General features: G+C 44.8%; 2 protein-coding genes across 5 annotated transcripts in view; one reads left to right on the top strand and one right to left on the bottom strand.

The window, feature by feature from the left end:
- The window catches only part of DNAJC14 (DnaJ heat shock protein family (Hsp40) member C14), a 36,488-nt gene extending 33,050 nt beyond the window's left edge, over positions 1-3,438 (top strand). For all 3 annotated transcript variants that reach the window (XM_029594792.1, XM_029594791.1, XM_029594793.1), the window contains exons 6-7: positions 483-585; positions 874-3,438. In XM_029594792.1, the coding sequence (XP_029450652.1) occupies positions 483-585; positions 874-1,099 (329 nt within the window). In that variant the 3' untranslated portion in view covers positions 1,100-3,438. The remainder of the gene's footprint in view (positions 1-482; positions 586-873) is intronic.
- The window catches only part of ORMDL2 (ORMDL sphingolipid biosynthesis regulator 2), a 99,138-nt gene continuing 81,260 nt past the window's right edge, over positions 2,853-20,730 (bottom strand). Inside the window, exon 5 of one of the 2 annotated variants that reach the window (XR_003855534.1) lies at positions 2,853-5,369. The gene's annotated coding sequence lies outside the window, so the exon portion shown is untranslated. Of the gene's footprint in view, positions 5,370-6,973; positions 7,650-20,730 lie in introns of those variants that run through there. The other variant, XR_003855533.1, reaches the window with a different exon arrangement.

Below are 20,730 nucleotides of genomic sequence, written 5' to 3'. Positions count from 1 at the left end.
CAGATCAGTCCAGGGTCCCGTCTGGTGGGGGAAGAGGAGTTTTGGAGAGTCTGCTCAATCTAGCTACTTTTAATAGTCTGATTAAATCTGAAGAATGGCACAGGTTTCTCAGTCCTTTTAAGATATATTCTAAATTAAATTATAGTCCTTAACTAAGAATTTCCTTCTCCTCTGCTTGTTCCGGGGGATATAGTAGAGTTAATTGGTTAGGAGTTTTTTGTTTTTTTAGTATTTTCTGCTTCAGTACCGATTTAATACTGAAGAGATGCAGGTGGCACATCGGGTTAAGAGGCAGTGCCTACAAAACTTTCTCTGTCTCCATCTGCTGGAAGGGAGGCAAAACCCAGGAGTCTGGACTGATCCATGGTACTACAGAAATGAAAATTAGCAGGTAAGAACCAATTTTCCTATTAGCCAGTTTGATGTTACAGAAAGTTATTTCCTGTTAGCCTGGTGCTTTAACCCTGCATTTCTCTTTTCAGAGTGGGCTGGCTGCCAGCGCATTGGCATCTGTCCGGATACTCATCGCGTTCCTTACCACATCTCCTTTGGCTCAAAAAATTCCAGAGCCACAGGGCGTCAGAGGTTGGTACAGCTCTAGGGCAGAAAGAAGGCAGCTTTGTTTTCTAAACCTTGCTGCCACGTTCTTACTTGTCAATTTCAGTGTGTTAAGCATATATTTTAAATACATAAAAATAACAGAGAATAAAAGCAATATAAATGTTAGTCTGAAAATTAGAAACCAGAGCACAAAGCAGGCTGATTCTGCTGTGGGCATATGCATGGCTTCCATCTCTGTAATGGGATCTGCAGACCTGCAGTATCTTATATTTGCTTTTTTATTTATTTATTTATTTATTTATTTATTGTCAGGATGGCCTCAGGGAGCAACCCCACTTCTCCTGCTGACCTCCAAGAACTCTTCAGTCGCATCTTCCAGGGCTCACCAGGACCTATGCCTAATGGGGACTTTTTCAACACCCCCCAGCAAAGTGCTGCAGGGACAGCTTCCACCATCCCGCCAAAATCTGACAGCGCAGCCAAAGTGGATGCCAGATCAAAGCGGAAGAAGAAAGTCAAGAGGCCCTTCCAGCGATGAGTGTTGCACAAGTTACTATGAGAAATCTGGGAAGGGATTGAGGTGTTAACTCCATAAGCATTAAAAGGCCAACACCTTTTTTTTTTTTCTTTCCCTAAGTAGGGGGACCACTGGCTTGTCCTACTGCAGGTGAACAGAGGGGTTTACAGAAGAAACAAGGGCTTTATTGTGAACTTTTTGTCTCTTTCATGTCCTTAAGCAAGGGGAAAAACCACAAGAGACAATGAAGGAACTGTTACTTAAGGAATCTGTTGCTTCTGGGTTTTTTTTTCTTTTATTCATACCAAAGAACTTCAGGGAGAGGGGTCTGGGGAAACCCCACCCCCTCAGTATATGTGACAAAAGTATACAACAGTGTGGCATGGTGTAAGGCACTGTATATTGCCCATGATCAAAGCCAGATGGCTTATTTTTCTACACTATATCATTGGGAGTGTAAAAGAAGGATTTAAAGGATGAGATGAGCAGATCTTCCTTAAACCCCCTTCCCCCTCCTGCCATGTTTTTGTCTTTTCAAGGGTTACAGCTTTGACTCTATGGATGCATTAAAGGGGGTGGGGGGGTGGTAGGCATGGTGTCTGTATCCCTGGACAGCCTCCTGCCTAAGCGGTTGAAACACTGACATCTCAATGTGCTTGGAGAAGCTTGAGCTGCGTAAAAACTGGGGATTTATTCAATTGCTGCTAATTTACTAATCAGATTTCCCAAGAGTTTTTTATGGTAGCAAAAGCAGGTGCCACCCCATTTTTGAGAAATTATGAAATGAGGTGGCATAGTTTCATGTATCGGGCATCCAGGAATACTGACTGATTTCTGGGGCTGAGTCGCCTTCCTGTTTACACACCAAGTCTCTCTCTCTCTGTCCTACCCCTAGCGGAGCACAACTTTTCCTGTGTGTCCAAGGAGGTCCCCTCCATATCTCATCCCTGCTCCTGCTGGCCAACAAAAAAATGTTATGTGGTGAATGAGGGCTGACCGTGCTGCTTAAAGCTGCAGGCTTGCTCTCATTTTTTTTTTTAATTTAAGAGTTTTAATATATGCATATTGATATAGATATCTATTTAAAGAAATATGCCTATACTTTTTCTAGAAATATATTGGAATATGACATCCATCTTCTTTGGCTGTGTACCTTTTTATTTTCTTCAGCAGAGTAGTACAGTAATGCTAGCAACCTCTCTGCATTGAAGGCCAGGAGTTTACAGTGTCCCTAATTGCCTCTAGCTATTCTCATCAGCAGATGTGCTGGGCAGGTTAAAGCAGTATTACCGGAGATAGAATTAAAAAGTCCCTTTTGATTGCATAATGTAATATAGTGCTATACAAATAGAAAATGATTCTTCAGAGCTATTTTTTTTCTGTAATTTCCCTTCTTGTGTTGTACTGCTGTAACATCTGTTCAGCTGAATAGGACCCTGCCAGGCATCCTGTGTGCTGGCACTGGGCTTTGGGCTCTTGACAGGAAGGATTGTGCTTGGCGTGGATGTTTTACAGCATACTCTGGCTGTCTAGTAAAGTTGGTGGGGGGGGGGTGTCTTTTGCTCATATTCTCAGCGTCTGAGATGTGATCCAGAGCAAAGTCGTGCTGTCCCTCCATAGCCAAGTTCTAACAAAACAGGAATAATATACATGTGCAAGCATTTAACATGGGTTGGTCTGCTCTGTGCCCATATTAGTCAAGACCCTTCTCTCTGTGCACATTTTACCAAGAGGCAATACCTGCTTAAGAATTGGATCTGTGTGCAATGTTTGCTTTTTTTTTTTTTCCTGTGTGCTGAGATGGGAAATACTTGATTTGTATCTGATCTCATAGCTTATGGAAGATATGCAACCAGTGCTCTATTGCCAGAAGAGAATTTATTTTAAACAGACAACCAACCATCAACCGTAGCCAGAGGTTTAATTTTATATTGATGGTGTCAAAGGGCTGTGTAATGCATATCTTCTCTGTATTGGAGTCTTCAGATAAATCCATATAAACAGCAGTTCAGGAGGGAGGGGACGTGATGGGATCTAGAGAGAGGGATGCTACTGGAGAAAACAGACGCAGCTAGCTTTGGAGATCCGGCAGTATGGAACTACCTTTAGAAAATAAAAGAAAAAGCTATAACTATATGAAGTAACACGAAATTTATTTTTTTTGGCAAAAAAAAAATTAGAAAAGAAAGTGTCTTGGACAATCATTTTTAAAGAAATTGCCGTTATCGATGGCATTTTACTATGTGTGAGCGATGTTCACTGTTAAACTTTGTACTCATCTTACAGGATAGATTTTATAAATCTGTACCCCTTTTTTCTTATGTCTTTTGTTAAATTAAAAGTCTATGATTTGAAGACGGGCTTGTCTGGTTTTATTAGTGGGAGAGTAGGGTATGCTGGGCTGGGAGCTCAGGTTTTGTCTCTAGCTCTGGTTAGAGCTGTTTGTCTTCTTCATCCTTTATGGTGCGTTGAATTGATGACATCATGGACTGATACACTTTTCCCCCTCCTCCTCTTTCTGGGTGGGAGCCCCTGCTTGATCCAGCTGGCTTCCTGTAGGGATTGCCAAATTCTACAGCTAGGAGCTGTAGAATTTGGCCCTAGCTGCAGCATCTCAGGAAAGCATGGGACGGTTAAATAATACCACATGTATCTACATAGATCTTCTGCGAAGGCATTCTATTCCACTATCTGCCACTGCACTTAATTCTTGGCTAAAATGAAGCCAGGCCCACACTGACATTTCTTCATATGTATATGTCAGACTATGTGCCATCCATAGATGGAACTTGTGCAGAGAGTCCAGGCTAGAGGTTCTCAGCCTGGTCCTTGATCATCTGAGCACTCCAGATTTCAGAATATCCATAATGAATGTGTATGAGAGATCTGTTAGCAGTCTGTTCTACTCATATGCTCAACACAGCTAATTAAAATAGGCAATTACTACAAAAATATAAAACCACAGTTTATAATTTAAAATGTTCTAGTAGGCTTTTCCAAATGTCTGGTGAGAAAATGCTTTCAGCATAGTCACCTTATGAATCCAGAAGGTTTCCTTCCCAACAGTGAGAGAAATGTTCTATTTTCACCCCTTGGGGTGGAATATGAGTTATATCCAAGTGTCTGTCTTCTACTTTCCCACAAGTACTACTGGCTGTGGGCTAGCTTACTTCCTGTCTCGCTCCAGACCAGTGCTATACAAATAGAAAATGATACTGCCACACTGCTGCTTGCTGCTACTTTTATGCTGCTCGGAGCCATTACTACTTCCTCAGCATTATCCAACTTCCACTGCCAGTCTGCTTCCCCACTATCTCTGGCAAAATCTGGCTCACAGGAAAGGGGTCACTGCTAGTGAGAGGGAAGGCAAAACACAGCAAGTTGAGACAGTGAAAAAATGGGGAGGGAGGAGGAAGAGAGAGGGAGCAAGGAATGAGACAGGAGCAGAGGGAGAAATTGAAGGAGCAAGAAATAAGAGATGGTGGTAAAAATTGCAGAAAGATGTCTACCTTTGTACCACATCAAAGCTGTTTTGGCATCTGTAAATTTAGAGATTCATTGAAACACCATTTGACCAATGGTGCCTAAACTCTTACCGTATGTATGTATATACAGTTGTGGTACAAGCTCCATTTGCTGGCTCTCAACAAACTGGCATATAGTACCAAGGTGCTTTATTTTCCCTGTATGTACCCGGATCAGTCCAGACAGTGGGTTGAGCCTCCTGTCCATGAAATATTTGCTGGTGTTTAAAGTAGGTATTTGCCCCTTGGCTATGCAGTGTATGCACAGACAGAGAGGGTAAGAGGTAAAGCAGTGCTGTACCTGTGGGAATGAACTTATAGAAAATTGCCTGTGTGCAATGTAACACTATAAGTGACACTATTTAGTGTCATTAACTAAAGTAGGGGGAGGAATCACTGGGTTGGAGTTTTACATTTTTTAAACTATGCATATAATTTTTCTTGGGAAAAACCATGGTAATTGAAGATATCAGCACCTATAAACATAGGGGGGGGGAGGGGATAGGACTTTGTTTATGTCTACCACCTAAAATCCCCCTTCCAAACGGGGGAAGGGACAATTTCTCCCCCTGCTGAAGTGATCCCCTCCTTTTCCATAGATAAGCAGCTGAATTAGCCATGTGTCTGGGTACATCCTCCGTGCCACTAGGTGGCGGAGCTCTCCAAGATCACCAAAGTCTTTTTGTGAGGTGTTCCTTCTTGTATGTTCCCTTGCCTCCTCAGTCTGTTTTTTCCATGCGACTGACTGCATGTGGAGCTCTTCTCTCCTGTGAGGAAAAAAATTGACAAAAAAAGTGACAAAAACTTGGCAGAATACCACAGGGATCGCTTACAACTTAATATGCCTCGTCCACTGGGCTTTAAGTTTTGCAACTGTGGGAAAATTGTCTGTCACTGACAGACATCAATTTTGCTACATCTGCCTGGGTCCCAGACATGACCAGGCAAACTGCAGGGACTGCGGACGCATGTCCCCACGGGCAAAGCATCAAAGAACTGCACGCATTGCCCAACTGAGAGAAAATACATTGGGCCCTTATGCCCCCTCTGAGGCTTCAGCCAGGTCGTCCCCGGGACCGAAAAGGACACCAAAGGCCCAATCCCATCGAAGGGCCACTTCTGCGCACTCTCTAGATCCAAAATATCTGGAAAAACTGGGACTCACACCGACGCAGGGCACGGGAGATGCACTGCGGATGTCATGACCACAGTCTGCATCGAAGCGTCAACGCATCTCCGAAGCACCATCGCATCGACGCACAGACGACACGTCGAAATTGAAGATAACCGGCACGTTAGCAACCCCCTTGAGGCCTTCGACACAACCCGGCGCACAGCCTCTCCCATAGACGCTGCCGACGCAGCCTTCAACAAAACAGCCCAAGAAACATCCAACTGGGCATAAAAGGCAAAGAAGTCCTTCACCACTATTAGTCATGGACTTGTAGGATATTCCGTTCCCTCCACGGCTATCCGGATCCTCTTCCCCCTCGTCTGAAGTTGTTTCTGTATTATCTGCAGCCTCTCATCACGGTAACAATTCCAGATTGCAGGATCCACTTTATTCCAAAATTACCTGCCCACCAAGGGATGTCCGCCATCTGAGAGGACCAGCTAGCGACATCCTCCATGCGGCTCTACCACCGTCAGGGCACCAACTGAAGCCACCTACTACTTCGACCTCGCCTCCGAAACCATTTCTCAGATTACAAATATCTTATCACAATTCTTAATGTCAGTAAAGCAGCAACACCAGCCACTACCTGACAAACCATCGGAGACACCCTTATCACCTGTACCGGATCCAGTGCCAAAAGACCAGCCTAGGAGACCCTCACCTCCACCGAGAGATTCCCCTAGCTCATCTTCTTCCCCAGGGTCATCAACAGGTTACCCATCTGATCCACAAGAACTACCATCAGAGCCAGCGTCCCCTCCAGAGTACCTTACATATTCTCAATTTTTAAAGAAAGTGGGCCAACGATTAGATGTGGAAACTAAAAGATACCAGACCCTAGGCAAGAAATGTTTGAAATCCTCAATTTTTGATACTCCAGCTGAACCCACAGCACTTCCCTCTCATCCAGTGTTAGAATTTATGATGGGAAAAAGCCTGGGACTCTCAATTCTCCATGGTACCAACCTCGAGGAAAACCGATCTTAAGTATAGAATGCGAGACTCACCTTTCTATACGAACGTCCAAATTCTGCATGCATTGGTTGTCGTCGAGTCACCCATGCAGAAAACGAAGAAATCAAGACTGCATTTAAGTAACCCACTGGGAAGAGACAAAAAATGTCTAGACGACTTTGCAAAAAAGGCTTTCCAGTCAGGAATCTTAAACACACAGATTCAAAACCACCAATTTTATGAGGTTCAATATTTATTTGCGTGTCTACAATCTTTAAAACCCATTTTACAACAGGGTTCTGTAAACAATACCCCTCCCCAAGAATTTTATGACATGGAGGAGGGCCTTTGGCATCTCGTACGGCGAGACGACTGGCATGGTTGAGGGCAAACGCCATAAGGGATGATGTACATGATAAGCTTGCTAACTTTCCCTGTCGCCCAGGGGACAGGCTCACTGAAAACCGTAGCAAAGCTGAAGGAGCAATAAGTGGCAGTTGCTATCTTTAACCACACCACATGACCACTCATCCTCTTGACGACATTTCACCTCTTATAAGAGATCTTACCCTAGGTGTGTATCAGGGAAGACTACAGTGATAGGGGTATACTACCGTCCACCTGGTCGAGATGGTGAGATGGACAGTGAAATGCTAAGAGAAATTAGGGAAGCTAACCAAATTGGTAGTGCAGTAATAATGGGAGACTTCAATTACCCACATAAACATGGTGCAGGACAAAACATCTAGTTCCATTGAAACTTCAAATATTTTTTATTGTAACGTCAATCATTCAAAGTTCATTTAGTTGAGGCAACTCCATTCCAGGTAATCAAGCGAAACAACAATTAAAGTCCCCCGACACGATCCGTGTTTCGGGTAAGCTGCATCAGGAGGGACCACAGCGAAAGTTTAATCTATAATAAAATAAAATACATCACGAACGGAACAATACAGGCTGCTAATGATAAATTATGCAATGTAAATGCGTACCTTCAGTGTTGACAGCAGGAGCGCAATGTCTTGTAATAGTGACAGCCATTTAAAGGAAAAAATGGTGCGAAAGAGAAAATCCCTCTCGCGAGATGCTGAGAGCGGTAGGTACACAGTGACACACATGCGGAATTAGTGACTCATTAATAGAATAAATACCATTCTATTTCCTTATTTAAACCTTTCGGTGAAACTGTGTCCAAAGTGAAGATCCAGCGCTGTTCTCTCCGACCGAGTATCCCGGCAAAGTCACCCCCCCCCGACGAGGGGGCGCGACTTCCTCCAGGACTAGGAAGGAGAGAGCAGCAACGGAGTGACCCGCCTGGAGCCAGTGTGAGACCAAAGGTTCATCACTTCTAGAGGATCTGATATTGCAACAGTGCTCAATGATCCTTGTCTTAAACATTCGTGAAGTTTTGCCCACATACAGCAGGGGGCAAGGGCACTTAACCACATACACCACCCCTTTGGTAGTACAATCAGTTTTAGAGAATAGTTTAAACACACGTCCAGTCTGAGGGTGTACAAATTCTGTAAACAATTCCGTGTGCTGGCACATGGTACAGTGGCCACAGGGAGCGTGTTGGCCTCTCACATCTAATCGCATTTCACTGGGGTGGCTCGCTGTATGTACCAGCCGGTCCCGTAAATTGGTCCCTCTTTTAAAGGTGAACCGGAGTGATCCATGCATAAGGTCATTCAAGGAAAGAGCTGACCAATGTCTTTTTATCATATTGGCTACAGATCTGCCTACGACCGAGAAAGGAAGAATGCAATTCAAAGATGTGTCATCGGAGGGTGAAGGTGGTGTAAAAAGCCATTCCCGGTGAGTGTAGAGTGCCCGCTTAAACGCCTTCTTTATGACCCTCGATGGATAACCCCTCTCTGAAAATCGGACAGATAGGCTCTGAGCTTGTGACAAAAAATCAGCACGATCGGAACAGAGTCTACGGAGTCTCAAAAATTGTCCTGTAGGGATGTTATCACGAAGTGCTCTGGGATGACAGCTGCTATAAGCTAACAAAGTGTTTCGATCCGTATTTTTGCGGAACAATGAGGTTTCAAAACGGTCACCCCTCCAGATAATGGCCACGTCCAAAAAAGAAATCTGTGTAGAATGAATGCTAAAATTAAACTGAATGTGTGGATTACGGGAATTAACCCAGTCAAAGAATACAAAAAATTGTACGTCTGAGCCTGTCCATACTAGACTTCAATTACCCCAATATAGACTGGGTAAATGTATCATCGGGTCACGCTAGAGAGATAACGTTCCTGGATGGAATAAATGATAGCTTTATGGAGCAATTGGTTCAGGAACCGACGAGAGAGGGAGCAATTTTAGATCTAATTCTCAGTGGAGCACAGGACTTGGTGAGAGAGGTAACGGTGGTGGGGCCACTTGGCAATAGTGATCATAATATGATCAAATTTGATTTAATGACTGGAAAAGGAACAGTGTGCAAATCCAAGGCTCTTGTGCTAAACTTTCAAAAGGGAAACTTTGATAAAATGAGAAAAATTGTTAGAAAAAAAACTGAAAGGAGCAGCTACAAAAGTAAAAAATGTCCAAGAGGCGTGGTCATTGTTAAAAAATACCATTCTAGAAGCACAGTCCAGATGTATTCCACACATTAAGAAAGGTGGAAAGAAGGCAAAACAATTACCAGCATGGTTAAAAGGGGAGGTGAAAGAAGCTATTTTAGCCAAAAGATCTTCATTCAAAAATTGGAAGAAGGATCCAACAGAAGAAAATAGGATAAAGCATAAACATTGGCAAGTTAAATGTAAGACATTGATAAGACAGGCTAAGAGAGAATTTGAAAAGAAGTTGGCTGTAGAGGCAAAAACTCACAGTAAAAACTTTTTTAAATATATCCGAAGCAGAAAGCCTGTGAGGGAGTCAGTTGGACCGTTAGATGATCGAGGGGTTAAAGGGGCACTTAGAGAAGATAAGGCCATCGCGGAAAGATTAAATGATTTCTTTGCTTCGGTGTTTACTGAAGAGGATGTTGGGGAGGTACCCGTAATGGAGAAGGTTTTCATGGGTAATGATTCAGATGGACTGAATCAAATCACGGTGAACCTAGAAGATGTGGTAGGCCTGATTGACAAACTGAAGAGTAGTAAATCACCTGGACCGGATGGTATACACCCCAGAGTTCTGAAGGAACTAAAAAATGAAATTTCAGACCTATTAGTAAAAATTTGTAACTTATCATTAAAATCATCCATTGTACCTGAAGACTGGAGGATAGCAAATGTAACCCCAATATTTAAAAAGGGCTCCAGGGGCGATCCGGGAAACTACAGACCGGTTAGCCTGACTTCAGTGCCAGGAAAAATAGTGGAAAGTGTTCTAAACATCAAAATCACAGAACATATAGAAAGACATGGTTTAATGGAACAAAGTCAGCATGGCTTTACCCAGGGCAAGTCTTGCCTCACAAATCTGCTTCACTGTTTTGAAGGAGTTAATAAACATGTGGATAAAGGTGAACCGGTAGATATAGTATACTTGGATTTTCAGAAGGCGTTTGACAAAGTTCCTCATGAAAGGCTTCTAGGAAAAGTAAAAAAGTCATGGGATAGGTGGCGATGTCCTTTCGTGGATTGCAAACTGGCTAAAAGACAGGAAACAGAGAGTAGGATTAAATGGGCAATTTTCTCAGTAGAAGGGAGTGGACAGTGGAGTGCCTCAGGGATCTGTATTGGGACCCTTACTGTTCAATATATTTATAAATGATCTGGAAAGAAATACGACGAGTGAGATAATCAAATTTGCAGATGACACAAAATTGTGCAGAGTAGTTAAATCACAAGCAGATTGTGATAAATTGCAGGAAGACCTTGTGAGACTGGAAAATTGGGCATCCAAATGGCAGATGAAATTTAATGTGGATAAGTGCAAGGTGATGCATATAGGGAAAAATAACCCATGATATAATTACACGATGTTGGGTTCCATATTAGGTGCTACAACCCAAGAAAGAGATCTAGGTGTCATAGTGGATAACACATTGAAATCGTCGGTTCAGTGTGCTGCGGCAGTCAAAAAAGCAAACAGAATGTTGGGAATTATTAGAAAAGGAATGATGAATAAAACGGAAAATGTCATAATGCCTCTATCGCTCCATGGTGAGACCGCACCTTGAATACTGTGTACAATTCTGGTCGCCGCATCTCAAAAAAGATATAATTGCGATGGAGAAGGTACAGAAAAGGGCTACCAAAATGATAAGGGGAATGGAACAACTCCCCTATGAGGAAAGACTAAAGAGGTTAGGACTTTTCAGCTTGGAGAAGAGACGACTGAGGGGGGGATATGATAGAGGTGTTTAAAATCATGAGAGGTCTAGAACGGTCTGTGAATCGGTTATTTACTCTTTCGGATAGTAGAAGGACTAGGGGACACTCCATGAAGTTAGCATGGGGCACATTTAAAACTAATCGGAGAAAGTTCTTTTTTACTCAACGCACAATTAAACTCTGGAATTTGTTGCCAGAGAATGTGGTTCGTGCAGTTAGTATAGCTGTGTTTAAAAAAGGATTGGATAAGTTCTTGGAGGAGAAGTCCATTACCTGCTATTATGTTCACTTAGAGAATAGCCACTGCCATTAGCAATGGTTACATGGAATAGACTTAGTTTTTGGGTACTTGCCAGGTTCTTATGGCCTGGATTGGCCACTGTTGGAAACAGGATGTTGGGCTTGATGGACCCTTGGTCTGACCCAGTATGGCATTTTCTTATGTTCTTATGTTCTTAGGTGCACATATCGGCCTTATACCACTTACCGGCCTCAACAATACCAAACCAGCCTTACCAGCAACAGGCTTCACGCCAATGCCCTCGCGCTTCCCGCCAACCTGCAGACCCTCACCCACCTAAAAGCCAACAAAGTTTTTAGGGCTAACCCTGCCACCACTACCGACCAAGAAAGTATGAGAACAGCTGTCCCACTTTCTCCCAGAATGGAGCAACATAACATCAGATTTATGGATCCTAACCATAATAAGAGAGGGTTACTCTCTCAACTTTGCATCCCCTCCATCTCTCCTGCATCCAGTTTCCACCAGACACCAGGGTGCTCATTGAAAATTTCTCCTTCAAGAAATCGACCAACTACTTCAACAACACTGCAGATGGGAGTTAACTCCACCCCAATATCAGAAGAGATTCTATTCACAATACTTCTTCATCCCCCAAAAATCTGGAGGGCTTTGACCAATTCTGGACCTACACTCCCTCAACAAGCACTTACGGAGAGAGAAATTCACAATTACTTCTCTCAAAGCCATTCTTCTTTTCTCCAACCCAAGGACTGGATGTGCTCCCTAGATTTAAAGGATGCATATGCCCACATACCAATGCATCCCAAATCTTGCATTACCTCTGTTTTCAAGCGGTAGAGAGACATTTTCAGTACAAAGTTCTTCCGTTCGAACTCTCCTCCGCCCCCAGAGTTTTCGTGAAATGTTTAGCGGTAGTGGTGGCACACCTCCGCCAACAGGGAGTTCAGATATTTCCTTACCTCGACAATTGGCTGCTAGTGGCCCCCAATCCTTCTCTTCTGCGGGACAATTTAGTTTGCACGATCAATTGCCTGGACAATCTGGGCCTTCTAATAAACTACGAGAAATCGAACTTGCAACCTACTCAAACATTGCAATTCATCGGAGCTTACTTAGAACACCGTTCAAGACAGAGCTTTCCTGCCACAACCTCGAGCACTAACTCTGACTACACTTGCCCCACCGCTTATTAGGCCTCACAATGGCCTCAGCCTGTCAAATCTTAACCATACTGGGTCATATGGCAGCGTCCAACTATGTTGTTCCACACACGCAACTACATATCCATCTCCTACAATGGGGTCTAAAGAATCAACTGTCAATTTGCAAACCAATCCATCTAGGGAACAACCCCACCCTCCTCACCCAAGAGGGGGGGGGGGGGGGGCTCAATGCGCCATCCCACTTCACACGTCGCTGAATCTTACTGCATGAAGATTGCAAGGGTCATATTCAAAACCTAAACATTTCTCCTCAACTGCAAGATATTTTGATCTCATCCAGAAAATTATCAATGTGACTAAGCTACCAACGCAAATGGGCACGTTATGCATCCTGGTGTTCCTCAATGGACACGGATCCACTCACCTGTCCACCAGAACGTCTTCTGACTTACCTCCACCTGCTTTACATGGAAGGTCTTGCCACTGCCTCTCTTTGTGTTCACCTCAGTGCAATAGCAGCTTACCACACTCCTCTCAACAGAGAACCTATATCCTGTCATTCCCTTGTTTCCAGATTCAGGAAGGGTGTCCTTCATTTACGGTCCCCGATAAAGAAACCGCCAGTACCGTGAGATGTCAACCTAGTTCTGGTGCAGCTTATGCTACCACCTTTCGAACCGCTAGACACTTGTCATCCTAGATACCTTTGCTGGAAAGTATTATTTTTAGTCACCCTCACATCTGCGAGGTGAATAAGCGAACTTCAAGCATTGGTGCATTACCCACCTTACCTTGAATTCTTCCTAAAGTGGTCTCAGCCTTTCACTTAAATCAGACCATTACCCTCCCGACTTTCCACCCAAAACCTCACGCGAACGACAGTGAACAACGTCTTCATTCACTGGACTCTAAACGAGCGCTCACTTATTATAAAAAACGTACTCTAATAATAAAGCCTCGCAACTCTTCCTCTCCTTCAATCCAAACGCACCAGGACTTCCTGTTTCCAAAAGAACATTATCATCCTGGATTTCCAACTGTATACGTTTCTGCTACCAAAAACATTCAGAATCTCTATCTTCCACACCCAAAGCACATAACGTACAAGCGATGGCTGCTTCCATTGCTCACCTCCACAATGTGCCTCTCCTAGATATCTGCAAAGCAGCCACAAGGTCCTTGCTGCACACCTTCATATCCCACTATTGTTTGGATAAACAAACTAGGGATAACACCAAGATGGAGCGGTTAATTCTAAAGCAAAGCACTTCATCATCTAATCCAACACGCTCATAAGAACTGTCCTCTTATTACTGTACTGAGCGCTAAACTACCTACAGCATAGTCGCATGGAATAACACACTCAATACTTCAGCTGGGCACTCCCAGACAGCATGGCTAATTTAGCTGCTTATCTATGGAAATAAACAAGTTTGCTTACCGTAAATGGTGTTTTCCATAGATAGCAGATGAATTATCTATGGTGTTTTCCATAGATAGCAGATGAATTAGCCTGCCCGTCCCTGTACTTTCATTGGCTTGAGCGCCCAAATTGACCGTCAGTTTGGGCGCTCATGCCAATGAAAGCGCAGGGACGGCCGTGACGTCACGCCCGCCTGTCCCTGTGCTTTCATTGGCATGAGCGCCTGTCAATTTGGGCGCTCAAGCCAATGAAAGCACAGGGACGGGTGGGCATGATGTCTTTTTTTTTTTTTCCCCCTTGGCTGCACCCGCGCTCTTCTTTTAATTTCTTGGCCGCTGGTGACGTGAGCGCTGGAGGCAGCCCGCTGTCATCGAGAGCCAGGAGAACCGGGACCGGGGGGGGACGCCGCTTTCGCCGCCGGCTGCCCCCCCCCCCCTCCAGAGGACGGCAGAGAAGGCAGAAAGGGCTGAAAAACAACAAAAGGTAAGTTGGCACATGTCGAGCCGCTTCGGGAGGAGGGGATTTTAGGGTTTAGGGTTAAAGTTGGGATCCACTTCCTGGTGCCTGTCATTTCAAATGTCATTTGAAATGACAGGTACCAGCGCACCCAGGATACTGTATAGGCGCTGTATTAAGCGCCTATACAGTAAAATAGGTTGCACGGGCCTAATGCTTCGCCCAACGCTTCTTGGACGCTGCTTACATTTGCATGAGATTAGAGTACAGGATCGAGCGGTAGGTGAGCCGGACTGTGCGTGCGGCAACCGCAGGTGCGCCCGGCACTAACGCAGCTCTTCCTACCTGCCCTTACTGGATCGACCCGAAAAGGAGAGCAATAAAGATGTGGGTAGCTCCCTTGATGGGGCGGATGGGAGCCAAGATGGTGGAGATTCGCGCGCTGAACCCCTGGAGTCATCCATTCTAGCCTCCGACTCCGCCGACGGTGCACTATCAGAACACCCGCCCCGGGCCGAATTCAGAGAATGGTTTGCAGGGATAAGGTCAGATTTAAAAGCTTATTGACAGGAACTTTTGGCGCACGTGGAAGAAGTGAGGGAGGACCTCATGGCCCTGGGACACTGGGTAGGAGATATTGATGTGCGGGTCGAGGGCCAGTCTGAACAAGTACTTGCTAATAAAAATGCATGTGACTCACTCCGAGCGGATAACGCTCAACTCACGGCTAAAATCGCAGACCTGGAAAATAGAGCGCGACGGAGCAATCTCCGTTTCTGGGGATTTCCCGAGGTGACAGGGCCTGAAGATTGCCATGCACTGGTACGCGACTTTTGTCTCTATATGCTATGGGAGACAAACAAGCATGGGGAATTTGAACCCCCCGAAATTCAATTTGATCGTGCGCACAGGGCCCTGTGCGCCCCCCAGCCTAACCGCCCGCACGACATTATCGTCTGCTTCACCGCGTTCAAAATCAAAGAGCAGATTGCGGCAGCAGCACGGGAGAGGAGTGAATGGTCTTGGGAAAATCATAACATAGCTATTTTTCCAGACCTCTCCTTGGCGACCCTTCAGAGTCGGCAATCCTTCAGAGATGTTACCGCTTTTCTTCGCAGTAAGTCTGTGCGATACCGATGGACTCACCCGTTTGGCCTCTCATTCTTTCTCGACGGCACTACGCATAGATGCTCGACCCCAGAGGAGGCCATACCAAGCCTCTCCAATATGGGCTATGCAGCACCACAGCCTTCTCAAAAGACTTCTGGATCCTACCCTGCTTGCCCTCCTTACCCAGCATGGCAACGGTTGGGGAAGTGTAATAGCTGGCTCCGTCGGCAATCGGGGGGCCCCCCTCCAAATCAGGGCCTGGCCTGATCTTCACACATGCTCAAAATGCAAGGAGCTTCAAATCCTCTACTGCAAAAGGGTCATATAATTGATTCTGTATGTATACAAATGTTATATTGAATACTGAACGCGGTTGAATAGTGCAACTTAATTTTGTATCTTTAATGCTGTAGATCTGGGGGGGGGGGAAGTGGTGTATCATCTCTCTCCTTCGTGATTTCACCCACCTCCCCAATTTGGAATGGGAGTTAACCTCCGAGCAGACTATGGCAGACAGTGCTACAGGGGATCACAGGAACTTTTGGGTCCCCACAGGGGTCATGCTAATTTGCTTTTTTGCTGTTGTGGTTGTCGATGTGTCACTCCTCCATGCTGCATATTTTTTGCTAATGGTAGGTTGATTTTTCTATTTCATCCCATATCACTTTTGATATATCTCCATAGATGATTTTCAGGTTTTTTGAAACTCCAATGCTACTCGCTATTCTCATGGTTGGTATTCCCTGCTCATTATATGGCATGGATACTCCTCATATATTCCTTTAACAAGTTACCAATACATGAATGGCTATGATAAAAGTAGTCTCATTAAATGTTAAAGGTCTCAACACTCCCCAGAAGCGATCCCTCTTCTATAGGGAGATGGCATCCTCCAAGCCGGACATTGTATTTGTGCAAGAAACGCACCTTACCCGCAGATACGAATCCTTAATGCAATCCCCTAAATTTCAACATCAGTTTTTCTCTGCTGCTAATAAAAGGCCAAGTATACAGGAGTGGGCATCTTTTTTGCATCTCATATGGTGTTCGAGTGTAAGAAAATTATTTCAGATTCGCAAGGTCGATATCTACTGTTATGTATTACAATGTTTGATCTTGACTTCACGTTACTTACTGTGTATGCCCCTAACAGGGAGCAGGCTGTTTTCTTATTTATTTATATTCTTTTATATACCGAAGTATAGCTGAGTGCCTTCATCCCGGTTTACAGTGAAACAACTTCATACAGAGAACGAGTTATAAGTTGAAAATAATTACAGATAATATAAATATAACATCTCGGCAAAAGGCAGAGTAGAGCAAGTTATCAGTAGGCGATATATAACTTAAATAGAAAAAGGCTTGTTACAGAAATCAAGAAGTGGGATAAACCAAGATTTATCGAATCAGTCTGTGAATAATTGTCTAAACAACCATGTTTTTAGTTCTTTTTTGAAGGTTTTGGGATCTCTGATAGAGCTTAGGTATCCTGGGATAGAGTTCCATATTATCGGTCCTGCTATCGAGAAGGCTCTATCTCTAGTGGCCGATAGTTTCGCAGATGATAGGGGTGGAATGATTAGAAGTAGTTTGTCAGAAGATCTTGAAGTACGTGGTGATTTGTGTATTGAGATCATGTTGTTCAGAGAGGAATTGTTATCTTTGTAAATTTCATTATGGAGAATGGTTAAGGACTTGTATTTAATTCTTTGTGAAATAGGTAGCCAATGAAGATTTTTTAGGGTTGGAGAAATGTGATCAAACTTCCTTTTGCCAGTGAGTACTCGTGCAGCGGCATTTTGCAGTAATTGTAGTGGTTTTAGAGTAGCTTTGGGTAGCCCTAAGAAAATTGCGTTGCAATAATCCAGGCTTGAGAAAATGAGGGTTTGAAGAATTGTTCTGAAGTCATTTGGATACAAAAGAGGTTTGAGGTGTTTGAGAATCTGGAGTTTATGAAAGCCTACTCTTGTTTTTATAGCAATACAATTCTTGAAGCTCAGATCATTATCTATCCAGATGCCAAGATCCTTTATTGGATTCTTCATTTGAATATTGGAGTTATCAATTTGAATGTAGGGTATTTGTGAGGGTTGGACTGAGGAGTTTCTTTTTATTAGGATCCATTTGGTTTTGTTCATATTTAAACATAGTTTTAGTTGGTTTAGAAAAATTTGGATTGATTTGAGGTATTTTACTGACATATTTATTTTCAGACATATACACCATATTCTTACCCAACATGCCTCGGGTTATCTCATTGTAGGAGGAGATTTTAATGTAACCCTGTCCCCTTCACTAGACACTTCTAAGGGTCATACCCACACGGCATTGGTTCACGCCAGAGCTCTCAAGGATCTCCTGTTAGAGCATAATTTGGTAGATTCTTGGAGAACCACTTTCCCACACTCACAGTCTTACTCATTCTATTCCAAGCCTCACGATTCCTACTCACGTATCGACTACCTGATGGTAGACAGAAATCTATTCCATTTGATCAGTAAGCCCGAAGTGGGAATAGTGACCTGGTCTGACCATGCTCCCATCTCACTACAACTCAGAATAGCTAATGGAGACCATGGCCATAAGTATTGGAGGCTTAATGACTCCCTTTTGCAAGACCCCCTGTTTCTACAGACTTCAACCCAGGTCATTCGTGACTTCTTTATAATAAATGCTGGATCTGTCTCTTCCCCAGTCACAGTATGGGACTGCTTTAAGTCATATATAAGGGGTCATTTTATCTCCCATTCATCTCATATTAAAAAGAAGAGAGAGGTAGCCTGCTCTCAACTAAGAGCCAGGATAGCGGATCTCACAGACCAGCACAGTAAATCACGCTCCAAACATAGTCTGACCCAGCTCACCAAATCCAGAGAGGATTTACACAGACTCGAATTGGACCATATTACCCATGCACTAAATCTTACCAGACAATTACATTTCGAGGGGGGCAATAAAGCTGGCAGGGTGTTAGCCCATCAATTAAAAAAAACAGTCCTTTCAAAATCATATCCTTAAAATAAAAAATGAAAAGGGGCAGATTGAATCTACTAATTCGGCCATAACTCAACAATTCTTTAAATTCTATCAAGACTTATATTCAGCAGAATCCCAAATCCAGGCCTCGGACATACTTCAATACCTCCAAGCCCTCCCCCTCCCTCATCTAACTCTAGAAATGCGGGAAAGATTAAATGCGGAAATTTCGACACTGGAGATCCTTAATGTTATAAAAACTCTCAAAGTGGGAAAAGCTCCGGGACCCGATGGCCTAACAGCCAAATTTTACAAATCATTCAGCCACATTCTGGCTCGCATTTACAGAGTCATTTTAATTTTATCAGGGGAGGGGGAACACTCAATCCAGATTCCAATATCGCTGGCATCACCATCATAGCCAAACCTGGCAGAGATCCAGCCTTATGCGCATCCTATCGGCCAATCTCACTAATAAATCTAGATCTCAAAATCCTAGCTAAAATACTAGCCGGCAGGATAAACTGCTTTATAGCGCATATTATTCACCCTGATAAGGCTGGTTTCATACCAGGACGTATTGGCCAGCGACAATGTCCGTAAAATCATAAATATCATATGGGGGGCCTCCCACTGCCAGGTAGATCATCTTCTATTAGCCATAGACGCAGAAAAGGCCTTCGACATGGTATACTGGCCTTTCCTATTTCACACATTACAGGAAATGGAGTTTGGATCCTTTTTTCACAGCTGGATTCAGGCACTTTATTACAAACCCTCAGCTAGTCTAAAAAATCAATGGCCGGTATACTACCCCCTTCCCCGTGCAACGAGGTACGAGACAGGGGTGCCCCTTATCACCCCTACTATTCGCTATTTTTCTTGAACCCCTGGCTATTTCAATTAGAACCAACTCGCAGGTGCAAGGCTTCTCTCTTTACTTCTTCTCTCTGTCGGGTCGGCGGGGCTTGTGTCCCCCGATAGGGACACAAGCCCCGCCGACCCGACAGAAAGGATCAAGCCCCGATCCCGAGCGCTGCAAACCACATGGGACAACCCCCGGACAAATCAGAAGCCAGAAGGCAGAAGAAACAAACCGCGCCAAATTTCAAGCCAGCAAAAAGCGAAGGAAGTGACGAAACCTAACTAAGGAAGCAGGTAGGAGCCCTTTAAATTCGGCTCTCCTCTCGGCGACCCTTCCTTTCCACCTACCTCGCAGCGCTCCCAAAGAGACCTCCAGCTCCTCGCAGTCGGCGCCGCCCCGATAGGGACACAAGCCCCGCCGACCCGACAGAAAGGATCAAGCCCCGATCCCGAGCGCTGCAACCACGTGGGACAACCCCCGGACAAATCAGAAGCCAGAAGGCAGAAGAAACAAACCGCGCCAAATTTCAAGCCAGCAAAAGCGAAGGAAGTGACGAAACCTAACTAAGGAAGCAGGTAGGAGCCCTTTAAATTCAGCTCCCCTTCCTGGCGTCGCGCGCCGGGCGTCGCGCGCACAAAGGAGCGCAACAAAGGGGCCTGCCCCTTTGTCTTGCCCCTTCGTCGCAGCCCTGAAGAAGCCCCGACCCATACTCACGGAAGTAACCACAGATCAACTGCAGCATAACTCCCGAGACTAACAGCAAAATATCCGAAACCTGTCAGAACCCACAACGGGTATTACAACGTTCCGCCTGCCCGGCCTCAGCCGTACCCCATCCCCCTCCACTGGACCTAGCGCGGTCGGCGACACCCATTTCGGGACGTACAGGACCTCCAAGTCGGCGCCGCCCCGCCCTGGGACTCAGCCCCGCCGACCGCCGATCAAAGCCCCAGCTGCCCTGCACCCGAACCCGCAGGCCAGACGGCCCAGACGGCCTATCCACCCGCTGCCACCAATCCAGCCAACCAGAAGGCAGAGAAAGAGCCAATCAAACAATCAAATAAGGGAACTAAACAAAAGAGAAGACCCCGCCCAGCAGAATCCGTCGCAGTGAGTAAGACACGCCCCATGACAGGCAGCAGGCCTATCAGAGCCTAGCACGAAGGGCTTTAAATTTGTACCACTCCCTGCACTAAGGAGCGCTACGGACAGGACACATCAATATTCTTCTATCACACATCCAGGACCCACTCAACAATACCCAGCCACACCCAGCACACATCCACTACCATACAACACCCATCCAGCCACAACCAGACTCAACTTCATAGAACTCAGTAAGGACGACACTTCGGAGAAAGAACAGCGAGTAGCAAAATCATTTCCTTACCTTTTTACACAGGACCATAAACTCCTCTCTCAACGCCACCTCGAACAA

This window comes from Rhinatrema bivittatum, chromosome 3, assembly GCF_901001135.1.
Source record: "Rhinatrema bivittatum chromosome 3, aRhiBiv1.1, whole genome shotgun sequence".
Lineage (NCBI taxonomy): Eukaryota > Metazoa > Chordata > Amphibia > Gymnophiona > Rhinatrematidae > Rhinatrema > Rhinatrema bivittatum.
This window is presented reverse-complemented; position numbering and strand designations above follow the sequence as displayed.